Source organism: Rhinatrema bivittatum, chromosome 2, assembly GCF_901001135.1.
Source record: "Rhinatrema bivittatum chromosome 2, aRhiBiv1.1, whole genome shotgun sequence".
Taxonomy (NCBI): domain Eukaryota; kingdom Metazoa; phylum Chordata; class Amphibia; order Gymnophiona; family Rhinatrematidae; genus Rhinatrema; species Rhinatrema bivittatum.
Window position 1 is genome coordinate 398,491,907 of NC_042616.1, and position 19,944 is coordinate 398,511,850.

The 19,944-nt window shown below is 45.5% G+C and overlaps 1 protein-coding gene across 1 annotated transcript; it reads right to left on the reverse strand.

The window, feature by feature from the left end:
• Positions 1 to 741: 741 nt before the first annotated feature.
• LOC115084765 (interferon-inducible GTPase 5-like) lies at positions 742 to 6,775 on the reverse strand. The gene is made up of 2 exons (XM_029590043.1): positions 6,626 to 6,775; positions 742 to 3,016 (listed from the first exon to the last, which is right to left on the reverse strand). Exon 2 carries the CDS (start codon positions 3,007 to 3,009, stop codon positions 1,783 to 1,785), a length of 1,227 nt encoding a protein of 408 aa, XP_029445903.1. The 5' UTR covers positions 3,010 to 3,016; positions 6,626 to 6,775; the 3' UTR covers positions 742 to 1,782.
• Between the last annotated feature and the right edge of the window lie 13,169 nt (positions 6,776 to 19,944).

Genomic DNA, 19,944 nt, shown 5'->3' on the forward strand with positions numbered 1-19,944 from the left:
AAAGTTAGTATGTATCCGGACTTATCCAGACCTACTCAGATAAAAAGCAGGCAGTTCCTGGTATTGAAATCTAAGGTGCTTAGTATAGGTGCCTTTTATATGTTAAATTTTCCTTGTAAATGTGTCATTAAGTTTCACAATAACACTTATGTGTTCTATATTCCAGAACAGTTAACACATTTTTTGTCTGATAAAGTCTCAATAGTACCTATTACAACTCCAACTCAGATCTTGCAATTGAACAATCATGTAAATCCTCCTGTACTATCAAGTTGTCCTTTTTTTTTCCTATATGAAGGTAAAATATTGTTTTGGGGTTGTGATTGGATTTCCCCCCTTAAATGTGGACTTGGGATACAGATATTGGATATGTTTTCCGCTATGTTTATTTTCCTTTATTAGAAATGTAATCTCTCTGTAATTTCAAATTCAAGATGTAATTTCTTGAATGAATAATGGATAATGCATAAATTAAAAATTAAAAAAAAAAAGAAATGTTTAGCATACAATGGTCATCTTCTATCCTTTTCTGTCTGTATTTTCAGGATCTAAAACTCATGCTACAAGCTGCTCAATATCTCTTCCCTTTACTGATGTTTTCACTTCTACTTTTGCCTAGGATTCCACTTTGTTGCAAAACATTTTATTACATTTAATTTTGTATATATGCTTTGTAACAAAAACTTGTGTATCTTTCTAAGACAGACACACTCCCTGATTTCCAAAAAAAAAAAAACCCTCTCCATCTTTAAAGTCTCTCTTCAGCTGTCTGTGCTGTATTCCTGCTTTGCATGTATCGGTATGACGCATGCAGGGGGGTTTCTTGTTTAAACTTGGTTTTATTGGCAAATCCAAATATATTCAATTGTACAAATAACACTTACAAGTGAGCAGCACCTTTACTCTGCCAGGGCACTCATATTTTACAAAACTGATTATCGGTTGCCTGAATGAGCCTGTCATCCCTTCCCGTTGGATCTGCAGCTCTCTCTCAGTTGCAGTTTTGGACATTTGTCCACCGTTTACTTCTCCAGTCACCTTTGGGAAAACATTTGGTGCATTGTGGCTTTTTAGCGCCAAGAACAACCTGTTATGTAATGTCCCCATACTAGTGATTTTCCTCTCCAGCTTTTGTTTAGCCAAATATCAGTGAGTTCCATCCTGTGGGAGGGGGGATGATCAGCACAGTAATGTCCTCGCTTTTCTTTGGTTCATAGAGTAGAAGAGGGTAAGCAGGAGGAGCTATCTAAATATTTTTTAAAAAATACTTCTCTTAAGAAATTAAAAGCACAACCTACCTGGAAATCATAGGATTTTAACTATTCCATAGCTTCCTTATTAAAAAGAAGAATGGTGCTAGTGCTCTTGTAACAATGTGCATCTGGGTCAGATAAAGCCAACACCATGTGACTGGCCAGCAGTGGTACATTGTGGGGGAAGTGAGATGCAGAAGACTTCACTCTGGTTGATGCATCTGACTGGAGCCTGTTTCTACTTTGCAGATAACAGAAACACAAGCATACAACTTTTCTGCCCCCAGCGGGTGCTGCCACGTTAAACATGGTATATAGCTGTTGCTGTAGGATGTATTGCATTGTAAGTTCCTCCCTCTCCTAACTTGGAAGTTGAACAAGTACCATTCTTATCAACCTCACTCCCTGTTTTATTCCAGCCCTGGTTTTCTGACTATCAAACAGTGCATCCTGGCCCCAGATCATCCTGCACCATGTTCTGGGAGTGTTAGAAAAACAGGAATGGACAAACGTTTCATGCAGCTAGGCATCAGTCATAAAGAAAGCCAATGTCCTGGCTGTAGTAGGCCTCCAGCTTCTCCTCCTCCTCGGCTCTGAAGGCTTTCTTCAGGACGTTTTGGGCATCCTGGGCAAAGCTGTCCAAAGAACTACTGAGCAGAATGTAAATGGCCACAAAGGAGATACCACCGGCGACAAGGTTGCCAAGCAATGGCACGTGACGTTCCACCAGGCTCACGCTGGCACGGCCACCCAGGGCAGCCATTCTGAGGGCAGAATGCACAGAATGCTCAGAAAAGTCCTTACCCAAGGATGACGTGATCTGCTTCTTCAGGTTGCAAGGGGATTTGCTGACTCTCAAAGCCAGAGTGTTGAGGGACTCGTCATCCAGGCCAAAGTTCTTCCGGTAGGAAGCCAAGGTCTCCATCAGCAATGGTGCATTATAGTGCACTGGAAAAGTAGGCAGAGCTGAGATGAGGCAGGCTAAGAGAGCCTTCTTCCAGATGTGCCTTTTCAAGGACTCCTTCTTCTTCTCAATCATCTCTACTGTGATGTTTGGCAGAGACAGGAGTAAGACGTGCCTCTTCTGGCCATTAAGTTCTCGGACCAGGGTGTCTTGCAGTTTGTGGAAATCATACTTGTGAAGCTCAAAGCTGGAGACCAGGAAGACTTTGGGAGACTCCACACCTTCCTTCTCCAAACAATTGATACAGTCTGTTCGTATCTCAGTCAGAACCCTCTCCTTGTTAAAGTTTTGGTGCCTCTGGCAGGCCTTTATGTCCTGGTCGATCTTGGAACGTACAAAGTAGAAATTCTTATCCATTGCTCTGATGCTCCTGGCTAGGTTGCCATTGTTTTCTCGGAAGCGTTCTGAAGCCAAGATGATAAAAAAGTCATATTTCTCAAAACCCACCTGTTTCAGGTACTGGTTAGCTTGAAACCTAGAAGTTCCTATGCCAGGCAGATCCCACAGCCGAACAGTGGGTAGCTTTGGGTGCTGGTAAACCATTGGCTCTGTGGTGGTCTCAGTGACCCCAGTTCTAGCAGCCCCCAAATCCTCATCACTTAGACCTCGGATGGCATTGATGAAGGTGGATTTTCCAGCACCTGATTCTCCAGTAATGGCAATGTCCAGCATGGTGGTCTCCAGTGATGTCAAGAGAGCCTGCACTTGCTTGGATGCTTCCATTACCACCGTGGATTGGATCATGGAGCTCATTTCAGCCAAGTCCTGTTCTCCGACTTTCAGGTCACCCATGGTGTCTCTGGAAGAGGAAAGGGAGATTTTATAAGTGCCAAGTTCTGTATTCTTTCTGTATCTAAGGTTTTCACTAAATGTCTAAAACAAAGCTACAAAAGCTTCTAAATCAACTAGTTCTCCAAGGAGTACCCTGGAGTTTTAACTCATGTCACTTTAGCAGGCAGTGCTGTATTCGTGCTTTGCATGTATCAGTATGATGCCTGCATAGAGCTCAGATGGCGATCCATTCTCCAGCTATCTGTACTGTATTCATGTTTTACATATGATGTCTGCATGAGATTCTGATGCCCTGCAGTCACTGATTTACTTAAATTTTTAATAGTGGGAGCAGCTAAGAGGGAAAAGGTTTCAAAACTTCTGTACACACCAATACCGCTTCAGGTATGACATCAGAACAAAAGATGGAGATCTTATGAAAACATACCCCATATTCCGCTAGGATAACTGACTCCTCTGAGATCTCTTAACTGTTTCTGCCATGTTCACAAGAATCACTGTGACAGACAAGGGCCTGGATATGGATGAACTGCCAGGCAGCAGTCCAAGGCGCTGGGAGCAAAGTAAGAGGCAGCAGCTTTGCAAAAACTCCAGGCACTTGTTTCTCCTCAGTAAATATTTAAAAAATGAACGGGAATCTTAAATCCATGCAGAGTGAGTCAGCATCACCAAGACTGCTGAGAACAGCTATTGTAAGTCATATCCAAGTCACCTACCCTAACTTCTTTTGCCACCTACATTTTCTTAGCTCACTTTCAAGGCAATTTCATATTTTGATTACGCAGCACAATTTAGTTTGTGAAAAAAAAATTATTTAAAAAATGCCATGAAACTACTTATATAAAAACAAAGAAAATGCACATCATGAGCCATTCTCCAGAGTAAGTTTTAAAGCCATTTACCCAGGGAAAAGAGCTTTCGGAAAAACTTCCCCGCCAGATTGTGGGTTCACGTCCATGCGTTGTTCCACAGTACATGCGCTTTTACCATGTTTTTGTGGATGCGCACCTGGGGCAGGTTTAGGCCGTGAGGGAGGGGATGGGTGGATAAGACAGGCAGCAATATACGGGACCTTTGCAGTTTCAAAACTGGGCATGTGGCTTGGGTTGAAAAAACTAGATTTGGAAAAAGCAGGTTCACATCTTTGCTGGGGACGATGTTTTCCTTGGGCAAGTTTCAGAAGCAAAGGGTGCTCAGACCTTCTCCTAGAGAACTGGTGCAAAATCCATGGGTAAAAGCACCTGCCTGCATAGTTTTCAAAACAGCCTCATCAATGGTAAATTTCTTGAGTCTGGATCTATTGCCCTTTACATCAAATCAATGCCAGGCTCTTGAAAATGCAATTGGAGATAAGAACATGCCATACTGGGTCAGACCGAGGGACCATCAAGCCCAGCATATTAGGACCTTTCTTCTTACATTTTACTCTACAAAAAAAAAAAAAACCCTTCAAATTCTGGTGTCACCTCACTAACAGCAGCAAACGTCCTGTACTGCAAGACATAATTAGGCCAATGCAATATTGTCTGGTGTTAAACGGGCACTCATGATTGAGCGCCTGCTCTCCTAGCACGCGCCCAGCCATCTCTCCAGGGTGAATGATGCATTATTTAAATGAGGGGTAACGCTAAAAAGGAGGCGCTAGGGAAAACTGTGCGACCCTAGCACCTCATCAGCTTCGGGCGCACAAGAAAGGTGGCTGTCAGTGCAGGCTGGGAAAATGGACGTGCAATACGAGAGTCTGTTTTCCCCCTGTATTGGGCGTCCAGAATGTTTTTTTCAAGACTTTTTTTTTTTTTTTAACTTCAAGCTGCTTTCTGTGATTCCTCCTACTTAGAATCGCGATGATACTAAGTGGAGGGATCACAGAAAGCAGGAATTTTTCTTTTTCCAGTGAGCCCTTGAGTGCAGCATACCCTTTATGTCAGCCCCGGGCCGGTGTAAAATTTGCTGTGTTGCAATGGGCACATTGGCCGCACGGGACATTTTTTGAATCATGGGGATTAGCCAATAGCCTCATCTACATGGAATTTACATGTGATGAGCGCAATTAGCTACACGCTTAATTGGACATGTGCTCTGGATGCGCTAATCCCTGTAATGTATTGGGGGTTATGGACATGCATCCAAAACACGCATCCAATTGCATGTTTAGCCATGCACTGCATTAAATCGGCCTGTTTGTGAAAAACAGACACTAAGTACCTATGAGGCAAATCTGCCATATCAAAACAGTCTTACCTCCCTCCCTATCGGGCCGATACAATACAGTGCGCTCCGGTGGAGTGCACTGTTAGCCTGGGTTTGGCCGCGCGTTTTTGACGCGCTAGCTTTACCCCTTATACAGTAAGGGGTAATAGCGCATCGAAAATGATCGGCCAACCCCCCCGAAACTAATAGCACCCACAACATGCAAATGCATGTTGATGGCCCTATTGGTTATTCCCGCACGATCCAGAAAACAAAATGTGCGGCAAAACCGCACATTTTACTTTCAAAAATTAACGCCTGCCCAAAGGCTGGCGTTAATTTCTGCAGGCACCGGCAGTTTTTTCTGCTTTTCTGTACACCCTCCAACTTAATATCATAGCGATATTAAGTCGGAGGCCCCAAAAGTAAAAAAAAAAGTAAAAATTAAAAAAATATATTAAAAATCTGCCCATGGGTCAGAAGATGGATGCTCAATTATGCGGGCGTCCGTTTTCCGAACCTGTAGCTGTCAGCGGGTTCGAGAACCAACGCTGGAAAAATTGAGCGTCGGCTGTCAAACCCGCTGACAGCTGCTGCTCCTGTCAAAAAGGAGGCGCTAGGGACGCACTACTTTGCATAGACTAATTTGCATAGACCACCCTCCTGAATCGCGCGCCCAGGAGAGTGGCCTGTGCGCTCGCCGGCTCCCCTGCGCGTTTTTCTGTATCGGCCTTTATGATAGACAGCATTGCAAATATTACTTACACTACCAATGCACTCCCTACTAGGAAAACAAAACAAGCCAGACTGCTCTAGATCCCTACACAGAAACTGAACAGTGAAAAGAAACTCACTTCAATCACACATGCAGAACACACTTACCCTCACCTAAGACTGAATAAGTGATCACAAATTAAGAGATGCAGACAAAAAAATAAACTGAAAGCCCGAAAAAGCCAGATCCAGTCTGCAACACCAGAAAAAGAAGAAATGTATTCCTCCTATACTATGCAAAATATAAAGTTACAAGAGAAATGAACATTCCCAAAGGCGACATAGTCCACTGGCTAAAAACTGATCCCCCCCCCCCCCCCATTGGTCACAGTCTCTGTTCTACTCGGCCCCCGTGATGACCCCTGACCCCACTGGTCACAGTGGGAACTTTTCTTGAGCAGCTGGTAGTTTGCAGCACACCTACACATCCTGCCCAGTATCGCCCGCAGCCTTCTCCGCCTACCAGGTCCTGGGATTAGCCTCCTGGCTCTACGGATGCTTGCTGCGAGGGCTGCTATCGCCTCTAATTAAAGAGACAAGCCTGGAGCAAGCGCCCCTAGACCCTGACCGCAGCCGGCACTACCTGGGAAAGGAGAGGGGGAGGGGGGAGATGACACTGGGTGGATAGCCAGTCTCTTGGTTGGACACTTACCTGAAATCCGAATGCCTGCCCCCCCTATAGCAGCATTCAAAACAGAAAACAAAGGAATGGAGCAGCTCCTTCCTCCTCCCAGGTCAGGTCCCGGTGCCTCGCCTCCCACGTGAGCTCTGCACGTAAAACGAAAGCATCAACAAGGACCCATCCCGCTCCGCCCAGACAGCCCTCCCTCTGACCCAGATTCAAATTCAGATATCTTTATTAGCATGACAATTTTACAGACATTTGACATTCGCCGCTAGGGCCAGTACTGCACACATAGCGCCACCCCTAAGATAATTAAACTGAACAACCAGGTGTCCTTCCGGCCAGACATGCAGGCTCCCCCCGCTGTACAGGCGACTTGCTCTTTCGCTCTCTAGCCTGTCTCCAAGCACCGCCCCCGCAGTCTGTTAATTCCCCAAACCCGCCATGCCCGTCACTGCTGCCCTCACCAGCACCGCCCTGCTGTCTGCGAGTTTGAATCGTGCCATGCCCGAACTCCTGTGCTCTCCTCAGTCTTGCCACCATCTCACAAAACCAGCGCAGTTTTTCAGGGCACCGCGCAGCTCAAGCTTATTGTAAAGCATCAGGGCCTGCGACAGCAAAGAAGGAGTGACAATCGGGGCACTGGCAAACAAATTCAGGGCTCGGTCCCCAACGCCAGATTCTGCAGCTGTCCTTTGTATCAGATCGTTTCATGTGCTTTCCGAGGGTGGCGGGGAGAGATTTTTTTAAAGCACTAAATGTAAACGTTTAGTTTTTGGGACAAACATTTAGGGATGTAAAACCAAAAGTGGGTGCTGGAAAGACAGAGCGGCGATGCAATATCACGCGCGGTAAAACGGGCGCTTGTATTGAGCGCCTATTTCACTAATGCACGCACAGCCACCGCTCCTGGGTGTCCATTGCTACATTATAATGAGCTGCTGTGCTAAAAAGGACACACTAAGGAGAAATTGTGTCCCCAGTACTCAAATGCATAGGGCACTCAGGAGACATGGGGGGAGGGGGAGGGGGGGGAGCAGGAGAACAACCACAATGAAATTAAATCGAAAAATCCCCAGTTGTTTTCAAGTGATCTTTCTGTTCTTGTTATTATCTAGTCCAAGACCTTCAGCCACCAGCAAGGTGATATTCTCCTCTCAGTGCTCCCATTACTAGCTTGGAATCTATTTAATGTTAATGTTAGGGTAGCCACTAGCCAGGTACTTGTGACTTGGATTGGTGACTGTTGGAAACAGGATACTGGGCTTGATGGACATTGGTCTGACCAACTCTCTCCCTTTCCCCCCCACCAGCTCGTTTCCCCGAGGCTTAGGCCTCTTTTCCCATTCATATTATTATTAAACTTACTCTTTTTAATATTATGTTATATCTACCACATTATATGGTAGTGTATTCCCTTATATTGCTAAAGTTTTCACATATCTGTCTTATTTCCCCGCACATTCCTTGTTCCAATGTTACATTTCCCCACACTGTTTTATTCCCCGAACGTTCTTTGTTCCTATGTTTCATTGTATACGCCTCCCGGCGACTGTTTTCAGTTCCATGTAAACCGGTGCGATATGTATCCTGTACAGGAGCATCGGTATAGAAAAGTTAAAAATAAATAAATGAACATGCCATACTGGGTCAGACCAAGGGTCCATCAAGCCCAGCATCCTGTTTCCAACAGTGGCCAATCCAGGCCATAAGAACTTGGCAAGTTCCCAAAAACTGTCTATCCCATGTTACTGTTGCTAGTAATAGCAGTGGCTATTTTCTAAGTCAACTTAATTAATAGCAGGTAATGGACTTCGCCTCCAAGAACTTATCTAATCTTTTTTTAAACCCAGCTACACTAACGGGCCAATACAATAAAAATTGCGGGAGAGCGGGTGAGCGCCCGCTCTCCCAGCGCGCACACAGGACACTCTCCTATGCGCGCGATACAGTAATTTAATTTATTTAAATTAGGGCAGACGGTAAAAAGAGGCGCTAGGGACACTAGCGCGTCCCTAGCGCCTCTTTTTGGACAGGAGCGGCGGCTGTCAGCGGGTTTGACAGCCGACGCTCAATTTTGCCAGCGTCAGTTCTCGAGCCCGCTGACAGCCACGGGTTCGGAAACCGGACGCCGGCAAAATTGAGCATCCGGTTTTCAACCCGCGAGCTGCGGGCCTATTTCAAATTTTTTTTCTTTTTTTTTTTTTTACTTTTTTTAACTTTTGGGACCTCCGACTTAATATCGCCATGATATTAAGTCGGAGAGCGCACAGAAAAGCAGTTTTTACTGCTTTTCTGTGCACTTCCCCGGCGCCAGCAGAAATTAACGCCTACATTTGGGTAGGCACTAATTTCTGAAAGTAAAATGTGCGGCTTGGCTGCACATTTTATTTACTGAATCGTGCAGGAATACCTAATAGGGCCATCAACATGCATTTGCATGTTGCGGGCACTATTAGCTCCTCTAAGTTCCTTTGTGCTTCTTTATGTTAATTGTTATTTTTGTTTCAATGTAAACTGCCCACGAGGCGACAGTTTTATTTCCCTGTAAACCGGTGTGATATGTATATTATACAGGAACATCAGTATATAAAAACTATAAATAAATAAATAAATAAATACTATTAGGTTCGGGGGGGTTGGACATGCGTTTTCGATGTGCTATTACCCCTTACTGAATAAGGGGTAAAGCTAGCGCGTCGAAAACGCGCGTCCAATCGCGGGTTAACACTGTACTGTATCGGCCTGTAACTGCACTAACCACATCCCCCTGGCAACAAATTCCATAGTTTAATTGTGCATTGAGTGAAAAAGAACTTTCTCTGATTAGTTTTAAATTTGTCACATGCTAATTTAATGGAGTGCCCCCTAGTCCTTCTATTATCCGAAAGAGTAAATAAACGATTCACATTTACCCGTTCTAGAACTCTCATGATTTTAAACACCTCTATCATATCCCCCCTCAGCGGTCTCTTCTCCAAGCTGAAAAGTCCTAACCTCTTTAGTCTTTCCTCATAGGGGAGCTGTTCCATCATTTTGGTCGCCCTTCTCTGTACCTTCTCCATGACAACTTTATCTTTTTTGAGATGCAGCGACCAGAATTGTACACAGTGTTCAAGGTGCGGTCTCACCATGGAGCGTTACAGAGACATTATGATATTTTCCGTTTTATTCACCATTCCCTTTCTAATAATTCCTAACATTCTTTTTGCTTTTTTGACTGCCGCAGCACACTGAACCGACGATTTCAATGTGTTATCCACTATGACACCTAGATCTCTTTCTTGGGTGGTAGCTCCTAATATGGAACCTAACATTGTGTAACTAACTATAGCATGGGTTATTTTTCCCTATATGCAAAACCTTGCACGTATCCACATTAAATTTCATCTGTCATTTGGTTGCCCAATTTTCCAGTCTCACAAAGTCTTCCTGCAATTTATCACAATCTTATGTTCTTATCACAACTTAGTCATAGTAAGGACTCAAGCAGCCACATTTAGGACAATCTATAGGAGCTTAACTATGTTAGGATGGAGCCCATATAGACAGAGTTACAATAATCCAGTGTCTGTTACACAATTATTTATATATAACCTATAAGTAGACATGTGTGACCCTGGACACAAAATATGACCCTCAGGACTATATGGATGTGATCCCTAACTTCTATCAGAATAGATCCTTAATTATGACCCAACTTATTAGTAATCTCTACCTTGTTAAACAATATGGGTTGAAAATGGAGTCTGTGCCCTTAATTCACAAAGATGTCATGCCTTTTTTGCTTCAGTTCAATCAAATGATTTTTTTATTATATCAAACTAAATAAGTTTGAGATCTTATTGACAGCCAAGCAAACTCTCCCCTCTATCAAGCACATTGTGGTGCACCACAAAATTCTGCCAAAAACTCATTCAGAACTTTTAATAGCAAACCAGTTATACCATAACAGCATCAACACCCAACACTCACACAGCAACAACCTCACTGCAGAGCCCGTGGCTCCAACTAGCAAAAATCCTTTGCCCATCAGACTCCTCTCCTCACACACCTGGCAGACCCATTTGCCCACTTTTCACTGCTCAGTCTCTCACTGTTTGTCACAAAGCTAACATGTCTTGTCAGCTGTACCCTTCTCTTTTTTTCTCTTTTATAAATGAGATCAGCATTTACCCCACTTTGGAGGACTCCACTTTTGTAGTCAACCTGATATTCTGAGTACATTGGGTGAAGGGACACCCATAAACTTTCTCTCTTTCATTCTTCCACACTCTTTTAAACATATCTTCTATCTTCTCCCCTCCAGAGCTGACCCAGCACTCACCCTTTATCCCCATGCCATACTCCACCACTCTTCCCTTCCTTAGCCAAGGAAATTTATCCTTGTTCAGTCCTCCTCTCCAGCCCTTCCCCTACCAAGCAGTCTGCAGAAAGGAAGGGATGAGGAGGCAGAGGCTGGAGCAGATATGCAAAAGAAAATAGCTATTCTGCTTTCCAATCCAGAGACAGGAGGGGAGGGGCTGCTACTGGAGTGAGTAGAGGAGAACAGACCAAATAAGAGCTACTCTGCTCCCTAATATAGCCCCCTCCCTTCCTGCTGTTTTTCCCCATCTGGGCTACAGAAACAGATCACCTTTCTGGCAGTGGCACCTATGGGCCAGGCTAGCTAAGGATGTGGTTTTGGTACAACGTAAGACACCATGAAACCACAATAAATCACATATTTCTGTTATAGAGGATGTTTCAGGGAGAATCACAATAATGCAGAATAAATATCTTTATTTGAGTTTAAAGCTGCTGGAGAGTGATGCCAGTTCATTTTCACTGGTGTTTTCACAGCATGTTTCGAGATCACTGCTGAGCTGCCATAGCTATGAGTATATCTCTAGTATCACTGCATGGCAGAGCCCAGAGGGAACAAGCAGCGGTGATGTCACAATACATAGCGACATCACCGCTGAACTGTCATAGCCTTGAGCATATCTTTGGCCTCAGCTAGAGGGCTGAGTTGCTGTGCTAGGAGGGTGTTCCCAGCTGTTTGTGCTTCTGAACTATATCTGAGGATTGAAGATGGCATCTGTCAATAAGGTAGGCATGTTTTAGGAAATCTGGAGAGCAGTGGTTTCACTATGGAGGGAATGCAAGGGGTGGCACGTGCCTCATCCTAAAAATGGCTTGTCACCCCAGTTCTGATGGACTGGTGGCTGCAGCCAGGCTTGTTTTCTTAGAGCCAGATGCTTGAGCTTGGCCTGGGGTTACTTCTTCAGCATGAAGCAGTCAAGCTTGTGGGCAGGAGCTTCCCTATACACTTATGCAGGGAGTTTGCTACCAACTACTACAGTCTGCAGAGGAGAACACAAGAAAGGAGCATGATGAGGGAAGAGAAGTTCAGGTCCACGCCACAGACTAGAGTTGTTGCTGTAGCTTTCCACCTCTCAGACTCTTCCTCTAGCCTGGGGTGGGCAGGGTATCCATTTCTCCTGCAGCAGCCCATAGAAAAGATCAGTGGACTGAGTGGTGGAAAAAGGAGGTTGATCTGTGGTCAGGAATGGCTGCATGAATGGAGAATGAGAGGAATTTGGTGGGGTATTATGGGGCAGTAGGGGGCTGGCTCTAGGGGTTTATATGGTAGGAGGCAGCTTATATCTACCTTGGCATCTCCCTTCTGGCTTGGTGCCCTGAGTAGGCACCCACATTGGCCTGCCCATTCTGACAGCGGGTACTCTGTCGAATGTGAATGGGATGGGGGGGCTCTTGGCAATGTGTTTAGTGGGGAGTCTTGGGGATGTGTATGAAGAAGCCAGCTCTCAGGGATATATGGGAGAGGGGGTTTAGAATGTATATGAAAGAGAGGGAAGATCTAGGAGATATTCTGGGGCCTCTGACAGATGAATTTTGGAGAAAGGTGGTAACTCTGTGGATGTGAATGTGGTGTTCTGGGGAATGTGTGCACAGGGGTACTTCAGAAAGATGTGTATGGATGAGAGGGGGCCTCTGAGGGATGCATATAGGAGGGGATCTGTGGTAGGCATATGAATGGAAGCTGGGTGTCTGTAGCTCTGGGGAATATGTATTGGAGAGGGTGCAACTCTGAGGGAAGTGTATGGCAGAAGGGGGACTGAGGGAAGGGGGAGAGGTCTGCTGGATGTATATGGGAGAAGAGAATCTGGGTACGGTACATGGGGTGTGATGTGAATGGGGGATCTGCAAGCCTGGATTTCTGCACAAGCTTTTAGGGTGGCAAAAATCAGGAGGTGGACACCTGAGCCAAAGATTTGCTGCCTCCTGCTGCTCAGGAAGCTCTGTAGCCCCACAGAGGATATGCTAGCCCACACTCAGTGTGGTAGGGTTTTCTTTCCCTCTGAGCTGGCACCCCTAACTTAGGCTAGGACCAATGCCAGAGTAACAGTTCCAGCAGCCTGGTGCATCTAATATGGTCCTTCTCCTGCCAGCAATGGCCTCTCCCATGTGATTCACAACAGATCAGGATTGGAAGACCTAAATATGTATTCCCTAGAGGAGAGGAGAGATAGAGAGTTTAACATAGATGACATGATATGATATGATAGAAACATTAAATAGCTGAAATATATTAATAATGCACTAGAAGGAAACCTTTTCTCAGTATTCCTTTTTAATTGAGTATCCTATACATAACAGCAATTAAAATAAAACATGTCACAGTGCGGAAGTTGTAGAACTAGGAATCATGAGAGGAAGCTGCAAGGGGGTAGGTTCAGGAACAACATCAGGAAATATATTTTCAAGGAAAGATTGGTTGATGCTTGGAATATCCTCCTGGAGGAGGTGGTGGAGACAAAAATGGTAATGGAATTACAAAAATCCAAACGATTTGTGCAACATGGAAAAGCAGAATATAAATACAACTGGATTTGGATTGGATAATTCAGATATGAGGAAATCAGAAAAAAAAAAATAGAGCAACACGATTAGAAAAATAAAATGTCATGATAACAAGTATAAGAAATAGCAGTTTATGTTCACGTTTGTGATTGGAATATGTCAGCTTCGGCAATGTGCATCACTCAATGTCTTTGTGGAGGAGTAGCCTAGTGGTTAGATTAAGCAGCGCACTAAAAACCAGGGAAGCCAGCATTCAAATCCTGCTCCTGTTCCTTGTGACCTTGAGTAAGTTACTTCACTCTCCATTGCCTCAGGTACAAATGGAGGGACTGATGCAGTAAAACAGGCAGTATTGAGCTCCCATTGTCTTAACACACCCACAACCACATCCCCTAGGTTCCTGATGCAGTATTTAAACAAGAGGCAGCCTTAAAAAGGTGATGCTAAGGGAGAATTGTGCATCCGTAGTGCTCAATAATTTATTGCAACGGCGCTCAATACAAGCATCCTTTTTGTTCCTGCTTTTTTTGTTGTTGTTGTTGTTATTTTGCTGAGGTTGCTGAAGTGTATTGTATTGGACGCCCTCTTGCCACGGATGCCTAAATTGTGAGGCCGTAAAGAAAAGTGGGTTTTTTCTGATCAAGACAAAATACACATTTATTTTTCTCTACAGCAAGCTGTAAATTAAAGTATCACAATGATTCTAAGGAGGAGGACAAACTTATTGTAACACAGAGGACCATATTTTTTATTTCTCATGAGCCTTTGACTGCGAGTTGACTGTGCTCCACCTCCGGGGCTGGAATTAAATTCCAAGTTAAAGAGTGTGTTGGGCTCCCAGTGCTAATGTCATCATCTTCATGGCATTTACATGTGATAGGTGCTATCGGTTACACATTTGTTAGGGTGTGTGTTATGGGCGCACTAATCTCCTTACTGCATTGGTTGCCAGTCTAGCACATAAACTTATGCGCTTGGCTGGGCACACTTTATTGCATCGGCCTCTTAGGTTGTAAATTCACTGGGGATAGAGAAGTACCTGAATGCAATGTGCTTTGAAGTGCCTGAAAGGTGGAGTTTAAATCATTGACTAATGCTTAGTTCAGGAGGCCATGCATTTCTGTTTCTGTTTCTCCAGTGCTGACCTGCATGCTTCTTGGGTTTTCCATTGAGGGTGCATTCAAGAGACAGTTGTCTCAGATAAATCACCCCATAATTTTTAACTGCAAGGAGATAAAATATGCTATAAAAAATATGAAAATTGTTTCACACAGTTGACCGATGTTTATAACCATATGCCATTGAATTACACAGCAGTTTCAGTTTGCAATGTTAGGCATTCATGTGATGATCACTCACTAAAAAATATTTATGTTACAACATTTGTACTCGGTGGGATCCTTTGTTGGATCTCTAGATTAGATTTTACCACACTTGAGGTTTTTTGTTTCTGGCACTTAACTGGTGACAATACAATTTGAATGTTTTTCCTATAGCAAGTAGTAAGGGCAGAAAATTTCAATTCAGCCCAGCTGGCCATTTCAGAGATTACCTTCAATCAATGCAGTATGAATATCTTTTAATTGATAAATTTAGGGATTTTTGTGTTTTTGTAGTCTATCTCCAAAAATCACAGATGACATATTCATCAGATATTGTGATATGATTTCTGAAACTTAATTGTATATGACATACATTATATGCTGTTCATTTATATGTATTCATGTATTCATGTTTCGTATGTGTGGGTATATATATATATATATATATATACACTTATTGAAAAACCATACAATGCTGTATATATGAGTGACGTGGAGCAGTGAGAGAGATGGACATGTAAAACACACCTGATAAAGAAGTTTATCTTCGAAATGCAGCCCATGTAGGGTATTGCAACTTTTAAGGTTCAACTCAAGGTTCAACTTGATGAACACTGCCTCAGAAGTACATTTTTTTAACTGCATAAAACATTGTTGTGCTAAACAAGCCACTGCCGGACTTGCATGCAAGAAAGGGGCAATGATGATAAGGCGATACCCGTGTGAGAATATAACACAGGTAGCCTATTAGGAGCAATCCCCTTTCTTTGCACATCATTTTTAGTCATTTTCAGTGAACTTTACAGCATTTTCTTGGAAGGTTGAGGTGATTTCTATATATTATTTATTATTGTGTATATATACATATATACAAAACAAAGTTAAATTTTTAAAAGTATGATATCCAATTATGTGATTTTTCAAGAATGTTCTGAAAAGTAATGTTTGAGCTTAATTATTTAAATTTCAGGAGTGCCTGAAAATGGGCAGGGAGCCTAAGGTTAAGGGGGTTCTCAAACCTGTTCTGGGGTCTCCTGGCCATGCAGGTTCTCGGTTTGCTGTAATGAATAATTTTGTATGAGAGGAGGGTTAGGGCTGCCTCAGGGCCTATGGGTACGTGATGGCTCACAGGCCCCGTGCTGATTTTATTTGAAGTTTCTGCAGTTATTGCTGCTGACACTGCACAAAGATCTACAGTACTGCAGCCCGAGGAGCGTAGGAAAGAGGAGAGAGAAAGAAAGGAGGAGAGGGGAGGGAGTTACTGCTGGGCAGGGGGTGAAGGGGAAGCTAAAGAAGGTTGGGGGCAGAGACAGAGAGGCTGCTGCTGGGGAGAGGGGTGGAGGCGAGGTGACTCCCACTGCTGGACAGGGGTTTGGGGGAAAGGATGCTACTGCTGCTAGGTAAGGGTTTCTAAGGGACAGGGGGCTTGTGTTACTGAGCAGGCACTTGGGAGAGAGGGACTGCTGGGCAGGAAGTGGGGGAGAGCCGGCTGCTGCTGGGCAGAGGGAGAGATGGCGCGAAGGGGAAACTTTTAGGCAAGATCTGGATGGGAGAGAAGGGCTGCTGGGCAAGGAGTGAGTGGGGCAGAAAGGGAATTGTAGGGCAAGGAGTAGGTTTGAAAGGGGAATGCAAGTTAAAGAGTGGGTGCTGGTTAAAGGGGGTTGCAGGGGAAGGAGTAGGAGATGCAGGACACTGAGTGGATTGTAGGGAGGGGGATGCTGGGGAAGGAATGAGGAGGGAGAGAAAGGGGATTCTGGACAAGGGGTGGGGGAAGAAAAGAGAATAGGGTGCTGGGTAGGAAGGGGGAGAGAGGGGGAGAGGAGGGGTGTGCTTCGCAGGAACTGCTGCCACCAGAGGGATAGCTGTCAAAGGACACAGTGCTGTACCAGAGCAGCCACTGATAAGATGAAGGAGAGGGGACGCAATTCTGAATATCTGCCCTGGGCACTGAGAAAGCGGGTCCTGGCAATGCTTTGAAGAAAGAACAGGTTCTAGTTCTCTTTACCTCTTTCTCAGTGTGGGCTTCTCCAGCAGGCTGGTGCTTCCTTAAACCTTGTAGTCCTGGGCCTCTCAAATGGCTCACGGTCAAAGCTGGCTAGAGCTTCTCCTAAATTCTTCCAGCAGTTTCAGCACACACTTTGGCCTCTTGGCTTGTGGGAGCCTCGGCCCGTCTCCAGTCTGCTTCTAGCAGATCTCTACACACTCCTCCTCCCTGTGCCTTGCAGGAAGCCCTCTCTCAGTCCCAAAGGACACTCTTATCCTTCACGTCCTTAGTTCCCACTTCTGGAAAGTTCCCAATAACACACACACACCATAAACCTTTTAACTTTTTCCTTCTAGCTGCCAGTAGGGGAGCCACAAAGTTTCTGTGGAGAAATCTGTAGCAGTCCAGCTTGTTCTGTTTTCCCCATAGAAAGTGTATAGAAATATTTCTAGTGCTGCCTTTTAATAGAGAGCGTTTTGGTGTTTAAGGGACTGAAATAATAAGCTTACTCTTATTTTAACACACATTTTTATGAGTTAAACTTTACTTACAATTTACTAAGGTGTCTAGCACTGAAAAAAGTGCACTAAAACACAAATAAAGATGTACCCTAAAATGAGTGCATATCCATGCAGGTTTCACTTAAATGGAAGGATTAGCTATTGCTCCCCACCTCAGTGAAGTGCATTAAAACCCTGAAGTCTTAACTTAGGTTCTTTAAATGCTTGCAATTTAACTCCTGGGTCAGAGGTCAAGAATAGTTAACTCACATTTCTGGGACTGGTGTTAGTCTATGATGCTCTGCCAGCAAGATCCTAGACCTGTAATTCCTTGGTATGGATGCCCTGAACAAGTATTCTGGGTCTAGAGTGGCCCACAGCACCTGGGAACCCCAGCTCTGGGACCATGATGGCTTTTTTACTCACATTCTGAGTCCATTTATTCTAGCTCTGACTCATAAGATACATTTCAAGCGTTAAAAACATCTAAGCTAAGCTCTGGGATACCTAAGTCTGGGACCCCCAAGGCAGAAAATATCTGCTTTGGGACCTCTCTGAGAGCCTCTGCCCCGGGATACCCAAAGCAGAGACCTTCTGCCTTAGGAGCCTGGAACCAGAGGGACTCTCCCCCATGATCCTTTGCTCAGAGAACTATTGTCCTTGGAACCAGGGAGCCTCTACCCCTGAACCCCCAAGCTAAAGTGATACTGCTCTGGGATCCTGAACCAACACACAAAACTACCCTCCGATGAGCTTACCCCCCACCCAGTCATTAATCCACCCACTCACATAAGTACCCACACACCCACTCACTAACTCACCTACTTCAGTTACATTTCTGCCAGTTATAAATGGCCAGCACTGAAGAAAGGGCCACAAGAAATGCAAATATAGTGGGGTTTATGGGGTTCTCACCATCGTTGAGGGTACCGGCTGAACTTCAGGGATGTCCCTGCGGACTCTCTCCCTCGTCAATCGTGGGTTTCATCCGCTCCTCAGGAAATACTTCTAACAGAGTTCTCCGCCGTTCCAACAGCTGGAGCGGTGGGACCCCTCCCCCTCTACCAGCGGAGCCTGGGGTTCTACTCTCGGTATTTCCTAATACCAAGGAGAACTGGGGGGCCTACGCCCCATTCTCGACCCGAAAGCCTTGAACAAATTCCTTCAAAGTGAAAGGTTCAAGATGGTCTCTTTGGGCACCCTGATCCTGCTCCAAAGAAAAGGAGACTGGTTCTGCTCCCTCGACCTAAAAGATGCCTACACCCATATTGCAATTTTCCCAGGTCACAGGAAGTATCCTCGCTTTGGGGTGGGAATGGATCAGTTCCGGTATTGGGTGTTGCCATTCAACTTTGCGTCAGCCCCCTCTGGTCTTCACCAAGTGCCTGGCAGTGGTAGGAGTGCACCTCCAATGTCAGGAATTGCATGTATTCCCCTACTTAGACGACTGGCTGATCAAAAGCGTCACTCAGCAGGGAGCGCTGCACTCCTTACATCTGACCATCCAGGTAATGCAATCTCTGGGGTTTGTCATTAATTATCCCAAGTCCCACCTTAGCCCGCCACCACACCTGGGCTTCAGTGGTGCCAGGTTGGACACGATTCAAGCCAGAGCTTTTCTGCCCTGCGATTGGGCTCTCACCCTATCGTCGCTGGCGAGCTTGGTCCACAGCGGCCAGCAGGTTTCGGCTCGTCTACTGCTTCATCTTGTGGGTTTCATGGCTGCGTCTGTTCATGTCACTCCCTTAGCCTGCCTGTGCATGCGCAGAGCTCAATGGACCTTGTGGTCGCAGTGGCAGCAGGCATCCCAGGACCTCGGGGTGCATGTATACATCATGCTGCCTCTCTGAGTCTCTCTGGCCTGGTGGGAGGATCTGTCCAACCTGGAGCTGGGGCTCCAGGGTGGCTCAAGGCAATGTGCTGCCTGAGGTGGGGACCACATGCTGCCGCCCCCCCCCCCCCCCCCCCCGCACTGCCCCCCAAATTTAAATTAAAAAAAACCCCCCACTCTCCCAACTCCACCAAGACTCATGAAAACCCCTGGTGGTCCACTGGGGGGCCCAGGAGCGATCTGCCACTCCCTGGTCATCGCCTGCCACTAACCAAAATGGCACCAGTGGCCTTTATCCCTTACCATGTGAAAGGGGCTACCGGTACCATTGGCTGGCCCCTGTTACATGGTAAGGGCAATGGCTCCTGGGCCCCCTGCTGGACCACAAGGGGTTTTTGTGAGTCTTGGGGGGTTCAGGAGGGTAGTGCAATGGGGGGGAGGCAGGGTGAGGTGGGGGCTTGGCAGAATTTTGAAGGGGCACTTTTTGCTGCTTCAAAATTCTGCCATCTGAAGCGGCCGTCTCACCCTGCCTCATTATAGAACCACCCCTGAGCGGATTCCTTTTCAGGGTCCCCTGCCTCAGGTGGTGCTCACTACCAATGCCTTCCCCCTGGGTTGAGGGGGGCGCATGTGGACAACCTCTGTACACAGGGTCTATGGACAGCCCAGGAAGCTATATGTCAGATCAACTTCCTGGAGCTTCGAGCGATCCGCTATGCCCTTTGGGAGTTGTGAGACCATTTGTCCCACAAGCCAATCCTGATTCGGACAGACAAACAGGTAGCAATGTGGTATATCAACAAGCAGGGAGGCACTGAGTTGTTCCTCCTCTGTCAGTAGGC